The 27,964-nt window shown below is 34.1% G+C and overlaps 1 protein-coding gene across 9 annotated transcripts in view; it reads left to right on the forward strand.

Moving 5' to 3' along the window:
• Positions 1-27,964, forward strand: part of PCDH15 (protocadherin related 15) — a 1,854,109-nt gene that overhangs the window by 1,096,794 nt on the left and 729,351 nt on the right. For 5 of the 9 annotated variants that reach the window (XM_054243050.2, XM_054243049.2, XM_078344007.1 and 2 more), the window contains 2 exons: positions 3,139-3,153; positions 3,672-3,737. In XM_054243050.2, the coding sequence (XP_054099025.2) occupies positions 3,139-3,153; positions 3,672-3,737 (81 nt within the window). Of the gene's footprint in view, positions 1-3,138; positions 3,154-3,671; positions 3,738-27,964 lie in introns of those variants that run through there. The other 4 variants (XM_054243053.2, XM_054243052.2, XM_078344008.1 and 1 more) reach the window with 1 other exon arrangement.

The raw sequence follows: 27,964 nt of genomic DNA on the forward strand, positions 1-27,964 counted from the left end.
AGACGACAGATGCTGGAGAGGATGTGGAGAAATAGGAATACTTTTACACTGTTGGTGGGAGTGTAAATTAGTTCAACCATTGTGGAAGACAGTGTGGTGATTCCTCAAGGACCTAGAAATAGAAATTCCATTTGACTCAGCAATCCCATTACTGGGTATATATCCAAAGGATTATACATTGTTCTATTGTAAAGACACATGCACATGTATGTTCATTGCAGCACTGTTCACAATAGCAAAGACCTGGAACCAAACTAAATGCCCATCGATGGTAAACTGGACAGGGAAAATGTACATATACACCATGGAATACTATGCAGCCATAAAAATGAGTTTGTATCCTTTGTAGGGACATGGATGAATCTGGGAACCATCATTCTCAGGAAACTGACACAAGAACAGAAAATCAAACACTACATGTTCTTATATGCGGGTGTTGAACAATAAGAACACATGGACACATGGAGGGGAGCATCACACACTGGGATCTGTTGGCGAGGGTACTAGGGGAGGGACAGCAGAGTTAGGGAGGTTGGGGAAGGATAACATGGGGAGCAATGCCAGATATAGGTGATGAGGGGATGGAGGCAGCAAACCACATTGCCATGTGTGTACTTATGCAACAGTCCTGCATGATCTGCACATGTACCCCAGAATCTAAAGTGCAATTATATATATATACACATATGTGTGTGTGTATACACACACACACACACACACACACACACACATATATATATATATATATATATATATATAAAGAGTTTAAATTATTTTTGTATTTAGCCAGAAGTATCTGTAGTAAATTTAAAAATGTTTGATTGGGGAGGATTTGAAAACTAGTAGAAGAATAAAGCTTAGTGGGAGGTATCTAAGGGTCCTCTAGCAGGAGGAAATGTAGTTAAGGAGCTTCTTCTGGGCTGTTTTTGCTATTGAGGGGTTAGTGAGGACAGAGACTTCTGAGCAGCTCTTATGGAGTGGTTTTAATTTAAGTTTGTGGCTTGGAAGACTACAGTTTAGAAAAAGTCAACATTCTTACAAGTCCAGTATCAGGTTCTGAGGTTACCAAGATGAGTATGATGCAGGCTTGGTATGAAGGAGCTCTTGCAAAAAAGAAAGACACATTAGTATTTTGCCAGTGAGGCAATTAGTCCAATGGGATTCAGTGTGTACTGAGAAAGATTTTCAAGAAGAGGTGATGCCTAGGCAGATTCTTGTATGAGGAATAAAATTAACCAGAGGAAGAAGAGTGGAGAGTATGTTTTGGCAGTTGATGAAACAAACATAAATTTGGTTTGGTATGACTGGAGAATTAACTTTGAGAATCAGAAAGGTAGAGTTAGGAAAGGCTGGAATATGAAGATATTATTTGGTTTAGATGCATAAAGCCTACCTTGAAGTTAATAGTGACAAACTGGAAAAAGGTTTTAAAATATTTATATCCAAATTCCCCCTTCTTTTATTTTTCTGTATTCTGCTTAAATATTGAATTAAGCAGAATTAAATGTTGATTGAATATTAATATTGATTAAGTATTTATTCCTCTACCAATATTCACACTAAAGTATGTACTTATTATCAATTCTCAGTAGATACTATGGCATTGGCACACAGTGACGTGAGTGTGTGTGTGTGTGTGTGTGTGTGAGTGTAAGTACATATGAGAGAGTGCATATCTTACAATACAGAACAGTGCTTTCTAAAGCCTAATTATTCACTTCTATGTGCATAATAATTAGCAGAATTTTATAAAAATTAAAGAAATGTTGAAATTATTTTTCAAGTAACACAAAAATTTGGAAGGCTTTAATCAAAATTAATTTGTGCTAGGTACAACTACGTGAAATATCTAATTCTACAAAAAGAAGCAGATATTTGCTAGACAGAAATAAAGACAACAATGATTTTGATAACAAAATTTTTCTAAAAATACAAGGTGTATTCCAGCAATGGTAAGAGGATTCATGTAATTGAAGGACGGATTGCTCAATTCTCAATAAAGGATATTGAGGCCATGTGAAGAAACTTTGTTCTTCTGATTTTTTTTTCCTTTTCCCCAAAAGAAACATGTAAGGTTTTTGTTCAGAGGGTGCCGTTATTTTACTTTTGATTTGGGTACATGAAAATCATTCTCATGAAAGGAACAGGTGAACGCAGGATGAGAACAAGACTTCTGGGAAATCAGCGAGGAAACTAAATTAAGACCAGAGGTGGCAAATAGTGTGGTGCTGAGCACTGCAGGAGGACATGAGGAGAGGAAGAGGCTTAATGAGTATGAGATATTTTAGATCTAAAAATGTTATAACTTGCAATTTCTTGAATATTCACAGGTATAAAGAGAGAAAATTTGTAGATCTTCCAGCTTCTTTGCTTCATATGAAAGAGTACACAACTTATAATACAGAACGTGCTTACCAAAGGCCTAATTATTCCTGTATATGTGGAGAATAAATGGCAGAATTGTCATAAAGAAGTACATAAACCTGAAAATCATTTTCCGGATAACACATGAATTTTGAAAAACTTTAAGCAAAATTACTTTGCACTGCTGTACAGGAGTGTGTCCTGTATGAATAACTGCATGACAGGGCCCTCTCAGTCTCAATTCCTAGGAGCATACTCTACGTATCAGAGACGGACATTGGGCATCCTACCGGCAAAGCTTTCACATTTCATTTGTCATGGATATTATAGCTCATGACACTATTTTTATGTTCATGACCATGTGATACCTGGCAGGATATTGTGAAACAACAAATTAATCATCGCTGCTGATTGACAGGCACTATTCTTCAAGTTTTTTTCAGCATACAGATAAGACTGTTCAGAAACAATTCGTATTTATCTTTTCATAAAAAACATATCAATTTACTTTATGTTATTTTGAAGCCTTTTTATAGTGGCTTTTAAATGTTAATGATGTGTATTATCCAGTGAATGTATTAATATGTATTAGAATTACAAAATCTGATAAAGGTTTTATATGTTCTCTGTCAGCACATCATTAGATAATGTTATTGTATAATGCTGCTTATATCCTTAAATCTCTCACTAAAAATATACATATATTCTTTCTTCCTTTCTTTCTTCCATTTTTCTGATCTGCTTCCATTGATGACTCTATACTTTTGACTCCAGACTGGCAATATGAGGGTAAGATGACAAAAATTAAACCCCCAAACAACCTCATGAGCATTGCTTGTCTGTCTTTGTTTTATTCTCTTTAGAACATTATTAAAATTCTATTCACTCTCTCTAATTAGACCTTTATCACAATTAAAGTCCAATTATGTTTGTTGCTGTTGTGATGCTTTAATTACAATTTATCCTTGTTAATCATCCCTTTATGTTATTTCTTTGGGTTAAATTTCCATTCCATTATCTCTGTCCTGAAAGACTTCTGCTCTCCAGTGGTCTTTGCTGGTGTTTTCTCAGTAAAATTTGAGTAGTTTTGTAATTACAAAGTGGCTGTACTTTGATTTGGTCAGGAATCTATGTGGTTATTATAAAATATTTTTAAATAATATAATGTTAAATGTATGCATAATGATGCATATTAGTTAGGTTGCAAGATTTTCCTTTTTAAATATTAATATACATCTCAATGACTTTTTTCTCAATGTGTGTGCCCCTGGAGTCAATTCTTATGTTTGGTTATTTTCTTTCTCTAGATTGCAAACTAGCTAGGGGAGGACCACCAGCTACTATAGTTGCTATTGATGAGGAGAGTCGGAATGGTGAGTGACTTTTTTATTTTACAAATGTCTTATCTAAGAGGATTTTCTTCAGATTTTAATTCTCAATCTGCTACGAGTATAGGTATTAAAATGAAAGTTTCAACCTAAAGCCATGAATAATTCCCTTCTAGTATGGGTTTAGATTATGTGATTCTCTGGAAATTCATGTTTTACTTGGAATATGTTATAGGAGCCTCATTTGATGAATAGATATATTTAGTTTTGATTTGGAAGAAATTATTTGATTCAGAGTCAGCTCAAGAATGCATCTTGACATGGGTTGCAAGTTCATGATCATGTTTATAATCATCTAACAGAAACACAATGTACTTCTCCAAAGAAGTGGATCACAAAATAAGCCTTACATTGTTAACTTACACTGACCAGGATCTGATAAGGATCTAGATCCGTGGTAGACTGGACATGGTGATTGTGACTGATTAACAGGAAAATTGAATGTGCTTAGAAAGCGAGAACATGAAATAAGGCCAAGAGCAGAGAAAGAAGTCTAAATTTTCACTTGGGCTGTCTGAAGTAATTAACGATTAATATCTAATTCATATGAAGTTCTTCTTTGGAAAAACCTTTGTTACTTATCATTAGTGTTTTTTTCTACATCAGCCACCTCGACTCTCTAAACTTTAATGTGGGAATATTTAAAGTGTTTTCTACTCAACTGTGTAGGAGTAAAATGTTTATCTCTTGGGACTCTATTTCTATTTCTAACTAAGTATGTAAATGTGGTCTATGGCTCATTTTGTCTGCTAATTACATGATAGACTCTTCCATTAAGCTTGTCTTAATATTTCTTCTGAAGTATGTTATTCAGTTTTATATTTTTTACAATATAATTATGTCAATTGTCTTATTAGAAAGTGACTTTTTCTTGTAATTCCGCCTGTACATCTACAAGTGCTTTGAAAACATGTAGAGCCAATTCCTACATCAGTTTACTTTTCCATGATTTATTGTGCTACATTATAGATGTTCCTTTTACTTATTTAAAGAATTGACACAGGTGTATATTCCTGCACCATCTTTGAAATGACTCAAAAACATCTACAGTATTGCTGGCCTCCGTTTAAACAAATTTAAGTGTCGATAAATTTTTTGCCACATTAAGTAATCAAAAATGTGAACATTTCAATTATGTTTTTAAAATCTATCTTTATTGATAATAAAATTATATGGAGTTACAGTCATTAAGATGAATTTATGTAAGTTGGAATTAAATTCCAAATGTGTCTACAGTAGAGAAAAAAAATCAAAATACTATAAAGTAAAATATATACAGAACAGATTCTGTCTTACAATGCTTATAGTTAATTATTTTTACACAAAACAAATCAATATTTTCTAAATGCTCCACAGTGAAAACAGTTAACCTTTTTAACCAGAAATAAAAAGTCAGTGAACATCATACAAGATATATCAACAGTTTAGTATCTAGATGTTAACCATTTCACTTAAAAATACTAGCTGAGCTGAAATAAAACATTTAGTTTTCCTAAGCAAATTAGTTTTAATGTGTGATTCTGTGTAGAGTTTATTTTGCCACCTAGGTAATTATAGCAACAGCAATGATGATAGTTTATTTCCTTTTGTGCTGATTAGATCCTACTTTTCAAAGGAGCTTAGGAACTCTAGAAAGATGTTGCCATAGCATTGCTGTACAGTAGCATGTGGTGAAAATTCAATATTTGTGCTTTAGAAGAAAATGACATGATATAGTGTAGTAATGTTGTGCTCCCTCCTTGGTATATTTTGTACAAACTGCCAACTACACAGAAAGCTGCCAGAGTTATTTATGTGTCATCACAAGAAATATAAATACTGATCTAGAGAATAAATGTTTTGCATTTCTCTTTTGCATTAAATTTCTAAATATATCGTGATCAAATGAACCTTTGCCAGATATTATAATGTAGTATTTTAATCATTCTTGTCTTACAAATCTAAAGGAAACTATCCATGCAAATGTTTTTAAATTTTTCTTTAGGCAATCTAACCTTCCTAATCACACTGTTATTTTTGGCCATGTTGGGTGGCTCATGCCTGTAGTCCCAGCACTTTGGGAGGCTGAGGCGGCTGGTTTACTTGAGCTCAGGAGTTCAAGACCAGCCTGGCCAACATGGCAAGACTTCGTTTCTTCTAAAAATACAAAAATTGGCTTGGCTTGGCGTGGCGGCACACACTGATAGTCCCAGCTACTTGGGAGACAGAGGCATGAGAATCGCTCAAACCTGGGAGGTGGGGGAAAGGGGAAGTTGTTGAGATTTGAGATCCTTCCACTGCACGGAAGCCTAGGCGGCAGAGTAAGATGTCTCAAGGAAGGAAGGGAAGGAGGCGGGGGCAGTTACTCTGGCAGGTCTTACTATTTAAAGTAAGTCTTAATAGTAAGACCTTAGTGGCAGGTCTTACTATTTAAAGACCTGTCACTAAATGCCAGCCACATCAGAATCCTTGGCTGCTTATATAGCAACTATAGATCGACATTAAACCAGCTTTGGAACCACTCATTCAAACTAATTCTGAGAATCTGCCCAAGTGTCCAGGTACTGCCACATAAAGAGAAGGAGAAAATGATTTTGAGTCATGGTTAGAACACACCACTGTGATTGTATAGAAATGGACAGATTCAGAGGCAAAAGGATACAACTATGGGAGAGATTAGAAGATCCATCCTAAGGGAGCTTCATGAATTTAAAGTTTAAAATATATTGCACACTCTTAGTAAATTTTGGAAATAAAAGGTAATTCTGAGCTTTTCAAATTCCATAATTTGAAAGCAACATCAACCAAGGATGCCATAATGGACTCAGTGAAGATGTTTACATTTAGATTGTATAATTTTTTGAAGTTATTTGGGGAATGAGTTCCTTGTGGAACTTTATCAATGTAAGAGTGGAGGAAGCACCAAACTTCAACTGCTGGCTTTAAAATAAAGCTCATGAAGATTTTCTTTGTATAGAACTTTCCTAAGCCTATTTCTCCATCCCCTCTTCCTTACATTGACTCTCCTGAAGTCTTAGATTCTACCGTTTCCAGTCTTTAAGGCCTTTCTTCTATAATTTCCTTTTACCTTAAAAAGTTCTTTCACTTCTTCCTTTCCTCATGATCAAATATTGACTGTTAAACTGCTGGTTTGTGTTGCTGAATCAACTGAGCTGTGAGTTTCTTCTCTGATAAGACACTGAAAATCTTATTACTACCGTCACTTTTGAATACAGTGGTATAATCAACAGTACAAAGGTTCTTAGCAATTACTAGATAAAAATAGTAATTCAAAAACTACCTCAAAACATTATTTGGCCTTAAAATGCTTCCTACTGCAGTTTTCAAAACAAATATTCAAATACCAAGTGTTCCTAAACTGAATTGCTTATATAATTCAACTAAATGTAAGAATGTAATGTATAAGAATAAATGTGAAAATATTTGATATCCATTCATCTATGACTACTTTATATGATTTTGACATATGTACTAAAACTAGCATTTATTTTATATTCATATCAGGTAGTATAGTTTAAGCAAATAGAAATGAATCTCTTAAGTATACTAAATAAAAGTGTTGGCAAAATTATAATCTATGCACTGTTAGAATACACTAATTTTGATTCCATTCAAATGGGTTTATTCAACAGAATGTAGATATATATTAATATATTGAGTGCTTTATAAAAAATCTACCAAAGCAACTTTCCATTGATAACAAGAATCAATATTTTTTTTTACCATTGATGTTTTGCTTTCTGGATTCTCCATTTTGTCATACAGTAATGCTTGGTTCTCAATCCAAAAATGCTGACTTAATTAGCACTAAACTCTTTTCATGTACCTCTGAACACTTTGGAAACTAGGGTATTGCTTTTACTGTTATTCATATGTATGCTTTTGAAAATGCACAGTTTTACAGAGCAGTCCTTTGAATTGTGAGCCTTGGATGTGGTTGAGAGGGTTGCCCCTTAGTTGGTTTTGAGTAAGAAAGCGATAGCTCCTTGACAAAGTATAGGAGTATTCTCCCAAATTTGTCTACAACAAAGCAGCTGAAATAGAATGTAAGTGAAGACCACCTGCTTGCAATTCTCTCATTCTGTATGACAAAGAATCTGGAACACATGCCCCGTACATAATTTTGTTGTTCATTCAATCAATCATTTCATACATCATTTACTTACTCAGCTAGTTCTTCAAGGTATGATTATCGACACTCTATATTGGTGTGAGTTTCTGTTGTAGCAGTAGTGATGTATCAGAGAAGAAAACAGACAAAAGCACTTTCCACATGGATGTAAAGACAGGTAACTGTAGGGAGAAAAAAATAAACAGAGCAAGAAACCAAGGAATGATGAACAACTGAGGAGACAGTGATGGTTTTTCAGATAAAGGACTTATATCTTTGAGGAAATTACACTTGAGCAAAACTGTATAAAGTTAAGACTGATGATGTGAGCCATGCATTCACCCAGGGAATTTACATTATAGACAGAGGAATAAATTCAAAGACTCTGAAGATGAATATGACTTGTAAGTTTAAGAAATGGCAAGAAATGACTTGAAAAGATAAGCAAGAGCCAATGTGGTTAAAATAGAGAAGATGGATGTTGATTAAATATATGTAGACTAGTCAAAAATGTTGTTGACTTTTTTGATTTTCCAAGCAATCAGTTGATGGTGGTCTCATTTAGCAACATATAATTGACAAAGAATAATTCTTTTGCCCATCCTTCAATGTTCTAGCTTTGCATAATTAAAAATTCAAATTCACAACTGTTTGTATGTATGTTTGTTCACAATCACAGGAAACTTTAATCTTTAAAATATGTTTTACTCAGAAAAGAATCAGAAAATGCATTAAGTCATTCAATTTGGTGCAGGGTTATCACTGCCTCATTTAACACATAGTAGAGGATTATTGCAATCATCCAAAAGGTCAGTATGAACATGACGGTTTTCAATTGTGAAGTAATACTTAGTGTCAGAAAATTTATAGTGTGGTACCATCAAAATTAATAAGTGATTTTTGTTATATTACATTCTCTCAAAAAATCATTAATAAAGAGGAAAGGTTCAATAATAACAGCTTCACATTTCAGAGAAATCCTTACAAACTTACTTTGCTTGATAAAATGATCTTTATAGAATATATCTTTGTGAAAATTGATTAATGTGCTTGGTTTTATTTTAATACTTTGGGACAGGCAAGGTGTGAACATTATTTGTGAAAAAATAGCAAATAGCATCCCATCAGTACTCTCCACGAAGTTTATTCAGTATCTTTAATGGGGCTTATTTAGACATATGAGAGATCTTATTGACAATAGTCAGACTACATATAATGAATGACTTAAAAACAGTAAGTGATTACTTTTCATGCTGCCCTTCAGACTCTATACCAAATCTTAGAAACAATCAATCTAGAATTTCTTGTGAATGAGTAAGGTTTATGGAACACTGTTATAACAGAGATTTTTTTCTGTTTTTGTATTACTGATGATCAATTGATATCGCTACCAGAATTTCCATTCTGTATTGCATAGCAAATATGAAAGTAAGTGTTTTGTTTATATTATCCGAATATTCTTTTGATGCCTTGAACCTTGATGTATTTGAAATGATGTTCCACAATCAGTAGATTTTCTTCAGTTAAAACTATTTGTTTTTCTGTAATCTATTATGAATCTCAGGAGAAAAGCAATTATTCCCATTTTATTTCAGCCAATTTCAAAATTTCATCTCAATCTCACAAAAGATAATTTTTCTTCATACTTGTTCATGCTTTTTTTTTTTTTTTTAAAGAAAACTGACCGTATGCTACTCCTGGTTTTTATTTTTCAGGAGAGGCAAATCAACTAATATTCATAATTGATTTTGAGTTGACTAAAATAAAAAGATTTAAAATTAAGAGATATTATCCTGTCACATAATCCTAAATCGCTAACCTTACATATTTCTCTGATTAAAAATCATGATTTTGTATAAAGTCTTTATTATTGTTGGCAAATCAAACCCCAACAGGAAACTGTGTAAACGTTCATATGGTTTTATATATATATATATATATATATGAAAGCTTTCTTTAGAAAGATTCAGAGATTATCTTTAATTTACATTTGCATTTTTAAGTTATTAACTATTAGTTAAAATTGAGACTATACAAAGATGTGCCCTCTTCATTCTGTGATACAGTTGTTCAGAGATGGCACTAATATTTTAACAGGTCCAAGAAATTACTTCTGTAAATCTTATATAAGTAAATCATATAATTGGCTTTATGTTAACCAAGTGGTTAGAAAACAAGAATTTCCTAAAAAAATACAGAATTTTGTAAGCCTGTAAATACAAAGCCATGCTCTAAGGAAAAGACAGATGGAAGGTAAACATGCAAGCCTCTGGCTAACATTTTTCTGCAAACCACCGTCAGCACCTTTTATCTCAGAGTAGGAAATATTTAGATCACTATATTAGATTGCAATTTTATCTCAGAATAGGGAATATTTGGATCATTATATTTGATTGCAATTTCTGTGAGGGCAAAGACTATCTTTTTTGATTCATTGCTGTAATTCAGTAATTGCTCCTGGTACGTAGTAGGCATTTCCAATGCTATTTTTTGACTGGCTGAATCATTAACATTAACTCAAATTTTATAAATAACAGCTGCATCAGACTTAACTGAGGCTAACTGTCTATTTAGAAGAGTTTGGAGTACTACTATGATTAAGATTTTTAACATAATCCTTAATCAAAATTCACCTTGATTGTATAAAAATGGGTACAGTCATCCTTTTGAATTTTAAGTATTTTTTTGCTTATATTATCTTGTCTACAATGATAAGAAAAATTTCTTTTTGTGTTCAATAAAGTGTTATTTGAAATAATAGAAAATAATTATAACAATATTCTAATGTGTGGGAATTCTGGTGTGCTTGTGTGTATATATATAAAATCTTACTGAGTATTATTCTAGCCAGGCATGGGGGTGTCCACCTGTAATCCCATCTACTCAGGAGGCTGAGGCACTAGAATCACTTGAACTCAGGAGGCAGAGTTTGCAGTGAGCCAAGACTGAGCCACTGCACTCGAGCCTGGGCAAAAGAGTGAGAGTCTGTCTCTAAAAAATAAATAAATAATAAAATACTGAATATTTGGTCAAATCAAAGAAAAATTTAAGATTAAACTATTTAAAAAATCCATATTATCACAAATTAAATATAAAATATACATATTTTATGGATTCATATTTTTAATATGCTTTGTACATTTAAGAGTATTTCATAAAATGAAAAATCTGATTAATCAGGTAAATTATATTTTAATTATGTTTGGGGTATTAGATAATTTCATATAACAGATGAAGTTTATTAACCTAGTCACATGGTATGATTTAATGGCTGTGTAAAAATACTGTCTAATTCTAGAAAGTGATATGATTCAGTTTTAACTTTCGATGGTAAAAACATTTAGGTCTTTCAGTCTTTAAGGGAAGTTAGAAAAATAGACGTGTCATGAGATGACGTCTTTAAAGAGTCTAATTAGAGAACATAATATTTTGAGTTAAAATAATGGAAAGTCAGATTATACTTCTGTTGATAATTTGCTGTCTACTCTACCTGTTAGTAATTTTTGAAAAATAACTATTCTGTATAAGCAAATCTTTTCATTTAAATCCTCTAAGAAACTGCAAACAATTTAACACACATCAATATGTCATCTAAGTTTGCAGTTCATGAAATGAGAAAAAAATCCCATTTGCAATTTGACATTTCTATTTAAAAATTAAAATTACATTTTCAGAAGTAGTAACTAAATTTTGATAACCCTTTAATAAAATGAATTAAAAAGAAATTTAATGCCATTTTTATAGGATATCAAGATATCATATGTACGTTAATTGATAGACGTAAATGCATCGTTCCTCAATAAGTAAACACATACATAAACACACACAAACACAAATGCCAGAATATCTATACCATCTTAAAAAATCAACAGAGTTTTAAAATATTCAAGCTATGATAGGTTTCCTGACACCATACCTACATCTACACTAGTAAAGAAAGAATACTCTGTATTTTTAAATTTCATAATAACTATTACTCAAATTTCAGTAATTCATACTAAATTCATATAATGGATACTTTGTGTGTGTGTTTTTTTTTTAGCTGTCCACCAGGACAGCTAAAAAAAAATACATAAAGTTTCCATATCTGGAGGCCAAGAACCCTAAAAGGAGTGTTTGGAATTTTCTCTTAAGAAATGAATAGTTGGCTTTTAACATTATAAACAAAAACACCCAATATCAACTTGGAATTTGAAAGATGAAATATCTGGGCTTTCATTATTGAGCTTGATTAACAGGTATTCATTCTTTTATAAAATCAAGGTATGGGTTATGATAAGTTTTTGTAAACAATTCAAGATGAGATTTGGGTAGGGATACAGCCAAACCATGTCAAACTCTAAACCATCAGTAAGTGTCAATAACAAGTTCCTTCAACAGGCTGAGAATCCCTAATCTGAAAATTTGAAATCTGAAATTTTCCAAAATCTGAAAATTTTGGAGCATCAGCAGGATGTCACAGGCAGAAAATTCAACACCTGACCTCATGTAATAATATCACAAAAATATTTAAAATATTATATAAAATTACCTTCAGGCCATGTGTGTATACAAGAAATGTGAATGAGTTTTGTATTTTGACATGAGTCCCCTTGTCATGATATCTCATTATGTCATACAAATACTCCAATATTCAAAAAAATCTTAAATCTGAAATATATTTTATCCCATGCATTTCAGATAAGGGTACTCAACCTGTACCACCTATTGTTGAACCTCATCAGAAGAAAGAGAAATTGATTACTCTGTTGCTGTAGCATCTCCATCATCCAGAAATTAATTTTAGTTCAATGCTTGAAATACTGTTTACATCCAGTATGCTTTCAGTTGTGTACATTAATGATGAGCACCCGTATAACCATTGTTTTTAACTTGAAAGTCATATTCAGTGAATTACATCAGATATTCAACATTTAATTATGAAATAGGCATTTGATTTTGCCCAAATGTAGGCCAGTGTAAGTGGACTGAGCACACTGAAGGCAGACTGTGTTACTCTATGACATTTGGTAGGTAAGGTAGATGAAATCTATTTTAGACGTAGGATATTTTAACTTATGCTGGGTTTATTGGATATTATCTCATCATAATTCAAAGAACATCTGTAATACAGTATGACTGAGGCTTGCCCGGTTTTTACTTGTTTTTAATTCAGTGGACATATATTGATTTCAAGAGCATTGCCTTAAACATGCTAAAATGACCCTCGGTTAATGATAAGGATATCTACTCAGTAAATGTATGGTAGTGTGCTGGCTAAAGTTCTTGATTTGTCAAATACATTAAAAATTACTTAACAATGTTTGGTGATAAGAAAAAAAAAACCTTTGAGTCATATACAGTAGGATGTTAGCCCCAGATACTCCATTTCCTAGTTATATGATCTTGGGAAAATTAATCTCTCAGATTCTTAATTTTTCTAAGTATAAAATGGGAAATGTTCATCTTAGAGATGTATTACATAGATTAGAGGAAGTAATTTCACAGTACTCTTGGTACACAGTAGAGACTTGGTAAATTGGAACTATTATTATTGGCACCATTATACTGCTAAGATAATCACTCATGTAGACAGAATATTTGTGCTATAAATATCATAAAAGTAACAATTCCTACCGAAATTTTAATATGAAAAAATTGAGGCTCAGAGAAAAGAAGCAGCTTTCAAAATAATAAGTTATTAACAAATTAGTGCCGTTAAAGTGACTAACATAGTATTTAAAAATGAGATTCCATGGACACACTGTTATGTTTCAAATCTTGACTCTTACTTGCTTTGGAAACCTACCTACCTTTTTTATGCTTCAGTATACTCATCTGTTAAACAAGAACAATATATATCCACCATTACTGGTTGATGTGAGAGATCATATGAGTAAAATGTATGTAAATTTGTTACACTTTATGAAACAAAACCTAATATTAGCTATGAGTATTGTCAGAAGATTTTTATTTTTTCTTGACATATACCACACCATGTTCCTAGTAGCTCAAGAAAGTATAGTTATCAAGAGGAATGCATCCTTTAATAAAGCACAGATTATAAAATAAAATACTACTAAGGAAAAAATATAAAAGCATGAAACCATGAATATGATATATGTACATATATTTATATATATAAATTATGTATAAATGTATTCTATAAATAACACTATATGCAGGGATACAGATATTTTATTATTATAATTTAAATGAAAATCTGTAAAATGATAAAGCTAGGAGACTTACCTCAGAAGCTCATCGGGATTTCCAAACAATGTGAGATCATTAATGTGCTTTCATGGTGTAAAGTGCAAGACAAACGATTCTAATAATACCCTGAAATGTTCTCATAAGGAACAAGTCAATATTTTTTTTTATATATGCATGAGGAAAAGCAGTCATTTATTTGCCATGTAATTATTACAGAAATCCTAAAGGCAAAAATTAGAATTGTGTTGTTATTAAGAAAAAGCCTAAAGGCATATAGAAACCACTGCTTTGCTTTTTTTTTCTTTTTGAGATGAGTTGATTAAAAAAAAAAAAAAAAAGTTTCGGACTTTAAAAAAAAATCTGTCTCCACTCATAAGGGAGGGGGCATCACACTGGGGTATGTTGGGGAGGGGGGCTGGGGCAGGACAGTGGGGGTAGGGAGGTTCCGGAACTATAACATGGAAGAAATGCCAGATAGTATGGGTGATGCAGGGATGGAGGCAGAAAACCACACTGGCATGTTTGTACCTATGCAAAATTCTGCATGATCCCCACATGGACCCCAGAACCTAAACTACAATTAAAAAAAAATCTGTCTCTTGAATTATGAATACATTTATTTCTCCAAATGTTATTTTGTCCTGGGACTTTCACAGTTAGTAGAATAAACACAGAAAATTATATGTACTTTCTTCTTTCATTTTTTTGGTCACCTACCCTTTGAAAGTAAAGCTGCAGAATACTGATGAGTTAATAATTGGTTTTCTTAAATTAACCTTACTGAAATGCAAACATTGTTTCTTCAGTCCAGCTTTTCTAGGCAATTCAGTATCAACTCACAGTTTAGTTAATTGAAGAATGTCTTAGGAGTCTTTCTTCCTTGTTATTCTATTAGACTCAAACGTGTTAACCTTTAACATTTAAAATTTAGGGCAGAGCAATGGCAGTTTATTACAGGATTCAGGCTTTATGTTAAGGATTACTTACTAGGTATTAGGTCAAGCATTCTTTACATTTTAGGATACATTGTTCCATTTTTATTAAACAAAACTAACCAACACTTTCTCACATTCATTTTTATAAAACATGAAAACGATTTAATTTGTATTGAATTTCTCAAAAAAAATTAATCTCAAAATCTCTAAAACTGAGATTCCAAATTTAATAATTACCCTCTGCCCAGATTCCCAGCTCAGAGCCACATGAGACCTTTTTCTTTTCCTCAGAGGAGTGGTATCTTTGATTGTAATGCACTATGTTTTCTTGATTAAAGCACTGTTATAAGTAGTGGTTAGGAACCTTAGTTTAACTCTGTTATGGCTTCCCACATGGCCTGCATTCCACCAATCGTAACATGTTTTAAAGGAATAATATGTTTTGATATCCAGGTCATAGATTTGACAAACCAACTTTTTGGCACAGGTTCCGTTGGAAAGTTGGGGGCTGCCTTGCAATATCATGCAAGGGAGGAAAAATGTCATCATCAAATATTCATTAAGCTCACATGTGTGCCTCCTGCTGTTGTGCCTGCTGAGTCTGTGAGGCCTCTGCTGGGCCTGTCTTTATCAACTCTAATAAGAAAGAGTTGATAAATAATATTGCCATTCTAGAGGAAGGAAGATCTGCCATATCACTGATAATTTTATCTGTTGCTTATTAGATCAACTTTCACAAGTTAATTGTATACAGCCTTACAAATAATTTATACCCACAAAATGTCTTTACTCTTTTTATTATACATAAAACTGTTGAAAATTATTTGAATTATATTTGGATGTCCAATGCAGATAGAACTTGAAGGGGGACATGTTTTGGCATATGATCAAAATCTGTACAGATAATATATAAATATTTCCATGTTACACACAGATCAATGAGTTTTTAACTTAGGAGGATGGCAATTATTGCCTTTCTTTCTTTCATTTTGTCCTAAATATCTTATTGGCTACATACAGAGAGCTGTGTATGCATGGACATTCATGAGAAAAAGTGCAAAGAACTTTGTAATATATGTGTAGTTCCTTTGATAAAAGGCACATGACCTTGAATAAGAGAAAGATTGAAAGAATTTTCTTCAGGCAACTCATTATAGTGGCTATGAATTCTCAATTTGAAGTTATTAGATTAACATTTATAACTACTTGATTTGGGTACAGTCATTATAAGAAAAAGTGGAGATTTAGAAAAAGTGATTCTGTTTATTGCAAAGGAATCTTTATTTCTGTGATCTCAGAACCGACAAGTTTGCAGTTTCATGCATTTTTTAAATTTCCAAGTGAACTCCCCTATTTGAAAAAGTCTACAGCATGTTAATAATTTACTTTATAAATCTGTCTATTAGAAGTGATTTTCCCAGCATAGTTTATTGTTGGTGATATCCTAGATATATTCTGGATCCAAAAATCATGGAGTACAGAGAGAAAATGGCAAATCTACTTTTTCAACTGTGTATTAAGATCTTTCTCCTGTTTACCTATTAAAATGTATGTTAGAACTCTATGTACAAATGTGTATATGTATATGTATATGTATATGTATATGTATATGTATATGTATATGTATATGTTTATCTATATCTCTACATGTAATGAGATGAACACAAATGATAGAACCAGCCTTTGATCCCTACTCTTAAGGGCAATGTAAGAAATACTAAATTTGGCAATTATTTGTTCCTCATTAATATGTGCCAAGTATTTTAGAGGTAATTTTCAACCCTTCTGGAGGCTACACTTTATTTGTAAAGAGGACAATAAAGCCAAAATATAAAATAGGCAGTAAAATAAGTGTCTGCAAGGCACAGAATTAATACAGAAAAGGAATCTATTAACCATCTAGTGGAGGGTGGAGGAATAAAGGAAAGCTTGGAGAAGGGATCAGTACCTGAGCAATACCTGAACAGGGTTGTGAGGAATTCATAGCAATTTCCCAAGACAAAAAGACCAAGTGGGCAGGGAAGATGTTCTAGGTAAACAGTTGTGAAGTAGCAGGGTGTTTAGGGCACCTAAATAGTTCTACTTGCCTACGTAGTAATTTATTTCACTTGCTGGAGAAGGTGTTTACAAGTAAATTGCCAAGTCACATTTAAGAACTATGGAATTAGAATCTCTGAATTTGAGATCTAAAGATGTACATTTTACAAGCTTACTAAGTGAATTTATGTGTATTTTAAGATTAGAAGACACTATGAATATGTGAGCTGTCCAAGAGAAACGTGATGTTAGTCAAGAACTAACAGTTCTTCACAAGGAGGCTGAAGTGAGATTTTAGCCTTGGGCCACCACAGTCAGTCCACATTGAAGAGGAGAATCCCAGATGCTGTGTATTGGCCTTAGTCCTCAGGGTAACAAGCGGTTGGGATGCAGTTTTGGTCTAGGGGTTAAATCATGACAATTTGGGCTGCGTTTATTCAGTAGATATGGAGAAAAAGAACCAGACATGCCAGGTCTTTCAGTGTTGAAAGAACAATCAAAACACCTCTTGTTGCCTCACATTCTAAATAGTTCTTCAGTTTTCTCTAATTATAAATAAAAGAAGGGGTTAACTTTCAATGTCAGGTATTACACAAACCATAGATTTGCCAGCCTGATGATTTAAAGGGTGCATGCTTCTATTGCTAGGTAAATTTCTGTGTATATCAGGAGAAATTTTCCAAAGATCTCTTGGTTGAGTTTCACTTCAGTACAGCTGAGTCAAGACTATTCTAAGCAGTTTCTTTCAACATTAAAAAAAATATTCTATCTATTCTGTTTTCATCCATTTTTCTGGTGGAAATATTCCACTTATGTTTACTTGGTCGTCATTGCTCAGCACAACAACTTCTGTAGCTTCCTTTATTTCATAAGCAATAACTGTTTCCTACTTCTACGTCATGGTTATTTAAACATTTTCTCTCTGTGTTATCTTATGCTTATATATATTATATAAAACATATGTATATATTAGTTTATATTTCATATATGAACATTTATATTTCATATAAATATAAATGTTCATATATGAAACACACATATATATGTGTTTTATATATAAACACACACACATAAACACACACACATATATATGTATATACACACACACACATATATATTTTTTTGACCTGGGATTTGCTTCAGTCTGCTATGCCAGTTGAAGTTCATAAACCATCAATATCTTCCAAGGGTTTAAGAGACATTCATGTATACCTGTTGCAAAATGTTAACTACCAGCACCTAAATCCACAAGTAAGATTTTATAGTAAGCTTAGAAAGGACATTTTATACATGCTATGTATTTTACATATGTGTATTAGACAAATATTATACATTTAAAAAGCATAAACCCATGAAGGGGAGAGAATCATTAGTAATTAAAAATGCATATTGCATACTTACTGTGAGCTAATAATTGTTACATAGGGACAGTAAAATGCATGATTTGAACAGATTTGCAATGTCATAAGACTGATTTTATGTGTTATTTAAAAATGCATAGCATTTAAGAAACAGTGGAAAGAATACAAGACACAGAAAAGGGAACTAGATTCAAGCCTAATTCAGCAACTTAACTATCGGTAAATTGTTGAGCCTTGATGTTGTACTTTCATTGTTTATAAAATTGAGAGAATAATCTCTCTCTTCATGGCTTCCTGTGATGCTAAATATCAAATCAATTTTACAGTCATCCAACAAGTACGTATTAAACCAAAAACTCTGTGTCATACATGAAATTAGGGTACAGAGACGCAGTGTAGAACACAACAAACCATAGTCCAACTTTTATACAACTTGTATTTAATACTTTAGAGGGCAAAATGAAGCAGAAAATGATGTGTAGCTAAGTTCACAAATACCTAAAATTGCAAGAGCCACAAGGCAAGAGAAACCGTGGCCTATTTAAGGAATGGAGCAAAGGCTGTTATAACTGGGAACAGTGATACAGGTGAAAAATATGAATAGAATGGCTGGAAAGATAAACAGGACAGTTAACCGCTTACATTGATTATATTCTTTTTATGTGCAGGCATTATATTAAGCCCTTTTTGTATATGAATATTTAATACCAAATCCTCAAATGTAGGGATTATGCTTACCCTCATTTCACAAGTGAGAAAATGTTATCTTGCTCTAGGCAACGTGTCTGCTTGACCCAGTGTTTGAATTCAAGCATTCTCATTCCACACTGTTAGTCAGAGGAGGGAGTGGTCTGATCAAAGAAGATAAAGAAGTCAGAAGAGGAAGAGAAGAAGTGGGAGGAGGAGGAGGAGGAGGAGGAGGAGGAGGAGGAGGAGGAGGAGGAGGAGGAGGAGGAAAAGCAAGAGAAAAGAAGAAAGCAAAGAAAACTGCTAAAAGATTGTATTAAGAGAAATCTAGCATGCATTATATACTCTGATTCATGTATAGTTATCTATGGATATGCATCCATGCAAAAATTGGAAAATATAAGTATTTTCTTACCCTTGGGAATTATCTTAACATATTAAAAACCAAGCCACAGACTCCTATGTATAGAATAATAGTTAAAAATTAAAACAAATCATATATAGTTATGTACTTATGTATGTATAATCATGGATAAGTATACACATCAAATTTTCATAGCATTGATGTTTCTAAAGAGTTATTAAAACTTCATTTTGAAGTATAAACTAAAAACGGAAAAGTAGAAGAGTAGAAGGGAGAATGTAAAACAGTGATTTTTCCTGTCATTTGTCATTGGGTATGTTTATAAAATACCGATCAAAAAGTGGAAGGAAGCATAAGGATTCTGGCATCAGACTGGACTATGAGATTCTTTTCAAGGTTTGGGTTTAACACGGTGGAAATCAGTTCTCATTTTAGATGGAATAATGTGGTGCTTATTTTAGAGGTTGTGAATTGTTAACAAAACACCCTTGTTTGTAGACTGCTTACGCCGAGTTAGATAATTTGATTGTTCCGAATAGCATATCTTTTGCAATTTGCCAATATTCTCAAGTCTTTTCATTCCTATACCCTTGCATATCTGATGTGCAAGTGTTTCATTATGACCACCCTTGCTTGTACCTTGTGGAACCTTCTTATTATTATTATTATTATACTTTAAGTTCTGGGATACATGTGTAGAGCGTGCAGGTTTGTTACATAAGTATACATGTGCAATGGTGGTTTGCTTCACCCATCAACCCATCATCTACATTAAGTATTTCTCTTAATGCTGTCCTTCCCCTAGCCTCCCACCCCTTGACAGGCCGCAGTTTGTGATGTTCCCCTCCCTGTGTCCATGTATTCCTTTTGTTCAACTCCCATTTATGAATGAGAACATGTGGTGTTTGGTTTCCTGTTCTTGTGTTAGTTTGCTGAGATTGATGGTTTCCAGCTTCATCCATGTCCCTGAAAAGGACATGAACTCATTCTTTTTTATGGCTGCATAGTATTGCATGGTGTATGTGTTCCATATTTTCTTTATCCAGCCTATTATTGATGGGCATTTAGGTTGATTTCCGGTGAGATGGAGTCTCACTTCTATTGCCCAGGCTGTAGTCCAGTGGTGTGATCTTAGCAACTTCTGTCTCTGGGGTTCAAGTGATTCTCCTGCCTCAGCTTCCTGAGTAGCTGGAATTACTGGCATTTATGGTTACACCCAGCTAATTTTTGTATTTTCAGTAGAGACAGGGTTTCACCACATTGGCCAGGCCGGTCTTGAACTCCTGACCTAAAGTAATCTGCCCACCTCAGCCTGTCCAAGTGCTAGGATTACAGGCGTGAACCACTGGGCCTGGCTATGGAACCTTTGTTGAGTCATCATAACCTAGACCCTGTCCTCTCCTAAGTGACAGGGAATCAGATGGGGGTTAATATATTTTTGTTTTTTTCTATTCTCAACTTTTAGATTTATAAGGTACATGTGCAGGTTTATTACATGAGTAAATTGCATGCTGCTGGGGTTTGGTGAACAAATAATCTTGTTACCCAGGTAATGAGTATAATACCCAATAGGTAGTTACTTGTCCTCCTGCCTCCCCCTTCAAGTAGGCCCTGGTTTTTATTGTTCCCTTCTTTGTGTCCTTGTGTACTCAATGTTGTGTTTCCACTTATAAATGAAAACATGTGGTATTTGACTTTCTGTTTCTGTGATCATTTGCTTAATATAATGACCTCCAGCTGCATTAATATTGTTGTAAAGAATATTGTTTTTTAATGGCTGCATAATATTCCATGGTGTATGTTTACCATCTTTTCTTTATCCAGTCCACTGGTGATGGGCATCTGGGTTGATTCCATTTCTTTGCTATCATGAATAGTGCTGCAATGAACATATGTGTGCATTTGTTTTTTTGGTAGAAACATTTATGTTCCTTAGTGTACGTACTCAGTAATGGGATTGCTCGGTCAAATGCTAGTTTTAAGTTCTTTGAGAAATGCCGGCACCGCTTTCCACAGTTTTTCTTTTATATGAATTTTCACATCTCAATTTTACTCTGCTCAGCTCTAATTTGGTTATTTCTTTACTTCTGCTAGCTTCCAGGTTGGTTTGATCTTGTTTTTTCTACTTCCTCTTGGTGTGATATTAGGTTAATTTCAGATCTTACTAACTTACTGATGTATGCATTTAGTGCTTTGAACCTTCCTCTTAGCAATGTTTTAGCTGTATTCTAGAGATTCTGGCATATTGTATCTTTGCTTTCCTTAGTTTCAAATAATATTTTTTTATTTCTGCCTAGATTTTATTGTTCATTCACAGGTCATTCAGGAGCAAGTTGTTTGATTTCCATGTAATTTTATGGTTTTAGGAGATGTTCTTCATACTGATTTCTATTTTTGTTGCACTATTGTCTGAGAGTGCAGTTGGCATGATTTGTTTTTTTTTAATTTATCGAGAATTGCTTTATAGCTGAGCATGTGGTTGATCTTAGAGCATGCTCTGTGTGCAGATGAGAGTGATGCATATTCTGTTGTTGTTGTGTGGAGTCTTCTCTAAATGTCATTTGGTCTAGTGTTGACTTTAGGACACAAATAGTTTTGCAACTTTTCTACCTTAATGATCTAATACCATTCTCACACTATCATTGCATATTTATGGGAGTCTCTTCAGAGGTTTCTAAGAACTTGTTTTATAATCTAGATGCTCCATTGTTGGATGCTTACATACTTAGGATAGTGATATGCTTTGGATTCTTGTCCCCACCCAAATTTCATGTTGAATTGTAATCCCCACTATTGGAGGAGGGGCCTAGTAGAAGGTGATTGCATCATAGGAGCAGATTTCCCCCTTGCTGTTCTAGTGATTGTATGTTCTCATGAGATCTGGTTGTTTAAAGGTGTGTAGCAACTCCCCCTTCACTCTCTCTTTTGCTCTGACCATGTGAGGGTGTGCCTGCTTCACCTTTCATCATGACTGAAAGTTTCCTGAGCCCTTCTGGCCAAGATTTATGTATAGCACATGGAACCATGGCCAATTAAACCCCTTTTGTTTATAAATTACTCAGTTTCAGTTATTTCTTTATAGAAGTGCAAGAACAGACTATTATAGATAGTTAAGTCTTCTTGCTGAATTGAATTCTTTATCATTATGTAATGTCCTTCATCTTTTAAAAAAATAATTGCTGGTTTAATTCCTGTTCTGTCTGTAATAAGAATAAGACCCTTCACCTGCTTTGTTTTTCATTTTCGTGATAGATGATTCTCCATTCCTTGACTTAAAGGCTGTGGGTATCATTGCATGTTTGTTAGATGGTTCTCTTGAAGACAACATACCATTAAGTCTTGCATCTTTATCCAACTTGCCATTGTGTGTTTAGCCCATTTACATTCAAGGTCATTGTCAATGTCTGAGGATTTTATGTCAGCACAGTGTTGTAGGCTGTTTATTAATGTAGAGTGAATTGTGTCAGTGTAGTATGTACTTACGTGCATTTTTGTATTAGCAGGTATGCCTTTATTTCCATGTTTGCCACTCCCCGATGAACCTTTCGTAAAGTAGATCTGGTGGTTACAGTTTCCCTTAGCATTTGCTTGTCTGAAAAAAATTTTATTTTTCCTTCAGTTATAAAGCTTAGTTTGGCTGGACATGTAATTCTTAGATGAAATTTCTTTTCTTTAAGATGTTCTTTATAGGACCCCAGCCTCTTCTGGCTTGTAAAGTTTCTGCTGAAAGGTCTGTTAGCCTGATTGGGTTTCTTTTTTATGTGGCCTTCCCCTCTGTCTAGCTTCCTTTAATATTTTTCTTTCATGTTAACCTAGAAGAATCTGATGACTATATCTTGAGGATAGTCATCTTATATATTATGTCTCAGGAGTTCTCTGAATTTTCTAAATTTTCATGTCAACCCCTCTAGCAAGATTGGATAACTTTTCAAGGACAGTATTCTCAAATATATTTTCCAAATTGTTTGCTCTCCCTCCATCTCTTTCAGTAATGTCAGTGATTCGTAGATTTGGTCTCTTTACATAATCCCATAGTTATCAGAAGTTTTGTTCATTTTCTTCTTTTTTGTCAGCCTGCATTAATTAGAAGGTACAGTCTTCAAACCCTGAGGTTTTTTCCTCAACTTGGTCTATTCTATTGTTAATGCTTTTTTTTTTATTGCATTTTAGGTTTGGGGGTACATGTGCAGAACATGCAAGACAGTTGCATAGGTACACATATGGCAGTGTGTTTTGCTTCCTTTCTCCCCTTCACCCACATTTGGCATTTCTCCCCAGGCTATCCCTCCCCACCTCCCCCTCCCACTGGCCCTCCCCATTTCCCCCCAATAGTCCCCGGTGTTTAGTACTCTTCTCTCTGTGTCCATGCATTCTCATTTTTCATCACCCACCTATGAGTGAGAATATGCGGTGTTTCGTTTTCTGTTCTTGTGTCAGTTTGCTGAGGATGATGTTCTCCAGATTCATCCAGTTCCCTACAAATGACACAAACTCATCATTTCTGATTGCTGCATAATATTCCATGGTGTATATGTGCCACATTTTTCCAATCCAGTCTATCATCAATGGGCATTTGGGTTGATTCCAAGTCTTTGCTATTGTAAACAGTGCTGCAATGAACATTCGTGTACATGTGTCCTTATAGTAGAATGACTTATAGTCTTTTGAATATATACCCAGTAATGGGATTGCTGGGTCAAATGGAATTTCATTTCTAAGGCCTTGAGGAATTGCCCCACTGTCTTCCATAGTGGTTGAACTAATTTACACTCCCACCAACAGTGTAAAAATGTTCCTTTTTCTCTACATCCTCTCCAGCATCTGTTGTCTCCAGATTTTTTAATGATCGCCATTCTAACTGGCGTGAGATGGTATCTCAATGTGGTTTTGATTTGCATCTCTCTGATGACCAGTGACGATGAGCATTTTTTCATATGATTTATTATTCTTTCCAATTAGATTCTGAAATCTCTGTAGTTAACTTTTTTTTTTCAGAAGTTCAGTTTGGTTTTTTCTTAAAATAGCTTTGTCATCTTTTAAATATTTAGACTATTTTGCTGCTTCTTTGTATTTGGTTTTAACTTTCTCCTGTATCTTGTTGACGTTACATGTCATTGTGATTCTGAATTCTATGTCTGTCTTTTAGCCATTTCAATCTGCATGAGAAACATTGCTGAGGAATTAGTGCAGCCATTTAGAAGTAAGGAGACAGAATTCTTACCTCTGGGTTTCACAGTCAACAGAATTCTTGTGCTGGTTCTTTCACAGTTGTGGGGGCTAATTTCCTTTAATCTTTGCAGTTTCTTTCCTTTACATGGGGATTTATGCTTTAATATTCTTTGGTACTCTTGAGGGTTTTTTTGTGGTACAAATTGGTTTTAGTCGATTGGCTTTCTTTCTTTATGCTTTCAGAGCACCAATGCTCAGCTCAGCACTCCTGAGCTTCCTGCTGTAACACATGATGGCATGGACCAGGATGTGACTTTTTCTCTGGCCCCTTGAGGTCAAATGCCTGCTGTGCTGGAAGAGCAAAGGAATTCCACATCCACTGGCAATAACACTCCCACAGGTGCTGCCAGCAAAAGCACTATGGTCCAGTGCCAGTGGACTGCAGGAGAGTGCAATGCAGTGGGGCGTGCATTAATAAGTATTCCGTAATAATGTGACAATGTGTTTAGGCATCCGATATCCTCTCTAAGTACAATAATACAGAGTGGGTAAAATTATGGATACAAGAGTGGTTTTAAGTTAATAATTCTGAGGTTGGGTAATGCATAATTGAGTGCATTTTATAGTATTTACTATTTTTAAATATGTTTGATAAATTTCCCTTAAATTTTTTTAAATAAGAGAGGTATTGAGAGACTGAGATAACCTCTCTCAAGTTTTAAATTTCTTTCATTGCAGTATTCAGAGTTGAGCTTCGTAGAAATGTTGCAGAAAAGCTGAAAATAGCTATTTGGGCATCCTATCACAATTAGCCTTCAGATAAAATGCATGAAAAGAAAATTTCAGGCATTACAAGGAAGGCGGAAGCAGAAAGAAGGAAAGAGTGGTATCTCCATAAAGAAAACAAAACTCTCTCTAGAAGACTTCCTCTCCAGGAATCTAGAAGTTTCCACATGGAAACTCTTCTTTCATGGAAATCGAAACTTAGGATATAAAATTTTACATTGAAAAAATTGCCAGTCCCCAAACAAATTGAAGTAATACTAGTGAAGAAGAAAATAATGTGTATTGAATAGGAAGGTAACACACCCGTAGTCACCCATTTGACTAAACTACATCCCAAGGCAAACATGTTTACAAACATAAGGCACACCTCCCCTTGTACTTCCCTGGTGAGCAACAGTAACCTGAAATTTCATCTAGGTTTCATGTTTTACTTGAAGTCCAAAACTTTACTATTATCTGAAACAAAGTCCTGTTCTTAAGATTTCTGAGATAATTTTAAGGTAATAAGGGAATGTTGGCAGATTTTTTATTAAGAAGACAGGACATTCAGTGCAGTGTGTGAAAGCAAAATCTAACTTGAGAAGGTACAAATAGAAGACTATTGTAAAATCGAGATGAGAGACAAGTAAGTGAGACTGAACCAAAGACTGGAGAATTAAAAGTTTTGGACACAGACCTAAAATGGATGAAATAAATAGTGAATGGATAGGAGAAGATAAGGTAGAGGTGTTTAATAAGACAGAATCCAAAGGTGATTCCAAAGTCTTAAATATGAGATGAATAAAAAAGAAAAGCTCCCCATTTGCCTTTTCTCTAACTTTTATAATCTTTGTGGAAGAAACAGAGATTACAAAGCACATTCTTCTCAAGGAAATTATATACTCTTATTTCTGAATGCTACTCTTAAACTTAAAAAATGTAAATGGTAATAGCAAATATTCTTTATTCAGTACTTATTATACATCAAGTCCCATGTAAAACATGTCAGTATTATCTCATGTAATTATCACAACAGTCTCATAATAAAGGAGACGTATTTTCTATTATTAGATGCTGAAGTTATTTAGAAAACAATCACATAACAGGGATTTAAACTCACATTTGCATTGCTACGTGAGACATATCTTCTTACTTTATTATACTGCCTCACATACATTATTATTTATAGCCACATATATTTGCATTTTTGCAGATGAGTTAGTAACATAAAGTCATCTCTAAGTTTTAATATGAATGGAAATTACATTAGAGCATAAATTGCTTTCTGGGGATCTTAGACCACTATTAGCACTTCCCCCCAACACCCTTTGATTCTCACATTTCGAGCAAGAACAGGAGTCTCAATCCATGACATTTCAATTCTGAAAAGTTTCAGACCTCAGATACAAAATATTATCTGTTACAGCAGAGAAAGAAAAGAGCTGGAGCAAGGAGAGAATAGCTGGTTTAGTTGAAAGCTATCAGAGCATGAACTCTTTGCTAAAGTCAAAGGTTGTTGGTTAGACAATTATAGGGCTGCAAAAAGTAGGGCCTCCAGAATTGAGCTATGGATTCAATGCCACCAGGACATCCTCTCCTTTTACTTACTGACTTTCTTTTCCTCTGATTTTCCTTGGCTGTGGCCTTCAGTATCAAAGTGAGAAAAGGGAATATGGATTTAGCTAAGAGAGGCCCTATTCAAAAGAATTTTTTTGAGGCAAAGAAAGGGACTATTAAAATAGAGAAAAAGCTCTGACCATAGTATCTGCCGGCCTCACAAGGGTTAGGCAAAAAGGGTATGTCTTCTATAGGGAGGAGTAGGTAAGCTTTTATGTGCCGTGAAAGGGTGGCATGATTGGTTGAATAGTAGATCATAGAAAGTTTTACTCTGAGGCCTGACTATTCTTAGGAGAATTGCTACTCTGATTCAGACTGAAGATGGGTTGAGTTTATAGATGTGGCAGAAAGAAAGAAACTTAACTGAAATTGCTTAATAACTATTGCTGCAAATGATCAGTGGGGATAATACAGTTTAGTCAAGCGTTTATGAGGCAACAATGTGAATTTGGAAAACCTGTGTCTCATCTTTCCAAGATAAACAAGGAGTCCATCTGTGGGTCTTATCTAAGTTACATGGGAAAGGGTGATTTTTTGTGGTAAGCCATTCCCTGAAACATAAAAGGGGAGGGGAGTTTAATTTTTTTTATTTTTATTTTTTCATGTGAATAGTCTCTGTAAATCTTTTATTTACATATATACTTTAAGTTCTGAGGACATATGCAGAACCTTTGTTACATAGGTATACATGTGCCATGATGGTTTGCTGCATCCATCACACCATCGTCGACATTAGGTTTCTCCTATTGCTATCCCTCCCTATCTCCCCACCCCTTGTTTTCCCTTGCCTATTCTACACCCCTTACTATCCTTTCCCTAGCCCCCCACCCTCTGACAGGCCCCGGTGTGTGATGTTCCCTTCCCTGTTTCCATGTGTTCTTTTTGTTCAATACCAACTTATGAGTGAAAATATGTGGTGCTTGGTTTTCTGTTCTTGTGTCACTTTGCTGAAAATGATGGTTTCCAGTTTC

The sequence above is a fragment of the Callithrix jacchus genome, chromosome 12 (genome assembly GCF_049354715.1).
Source record: "Callithrix jacchus isolate 240 chromosome 12, calJac240_pri, whole genome shotgun sequence".
NCBI lineage: Eukaryota > Metazoa > Chordata > Mammalia > Primates > Cebidae > Callithrix > Callithrix jacchus.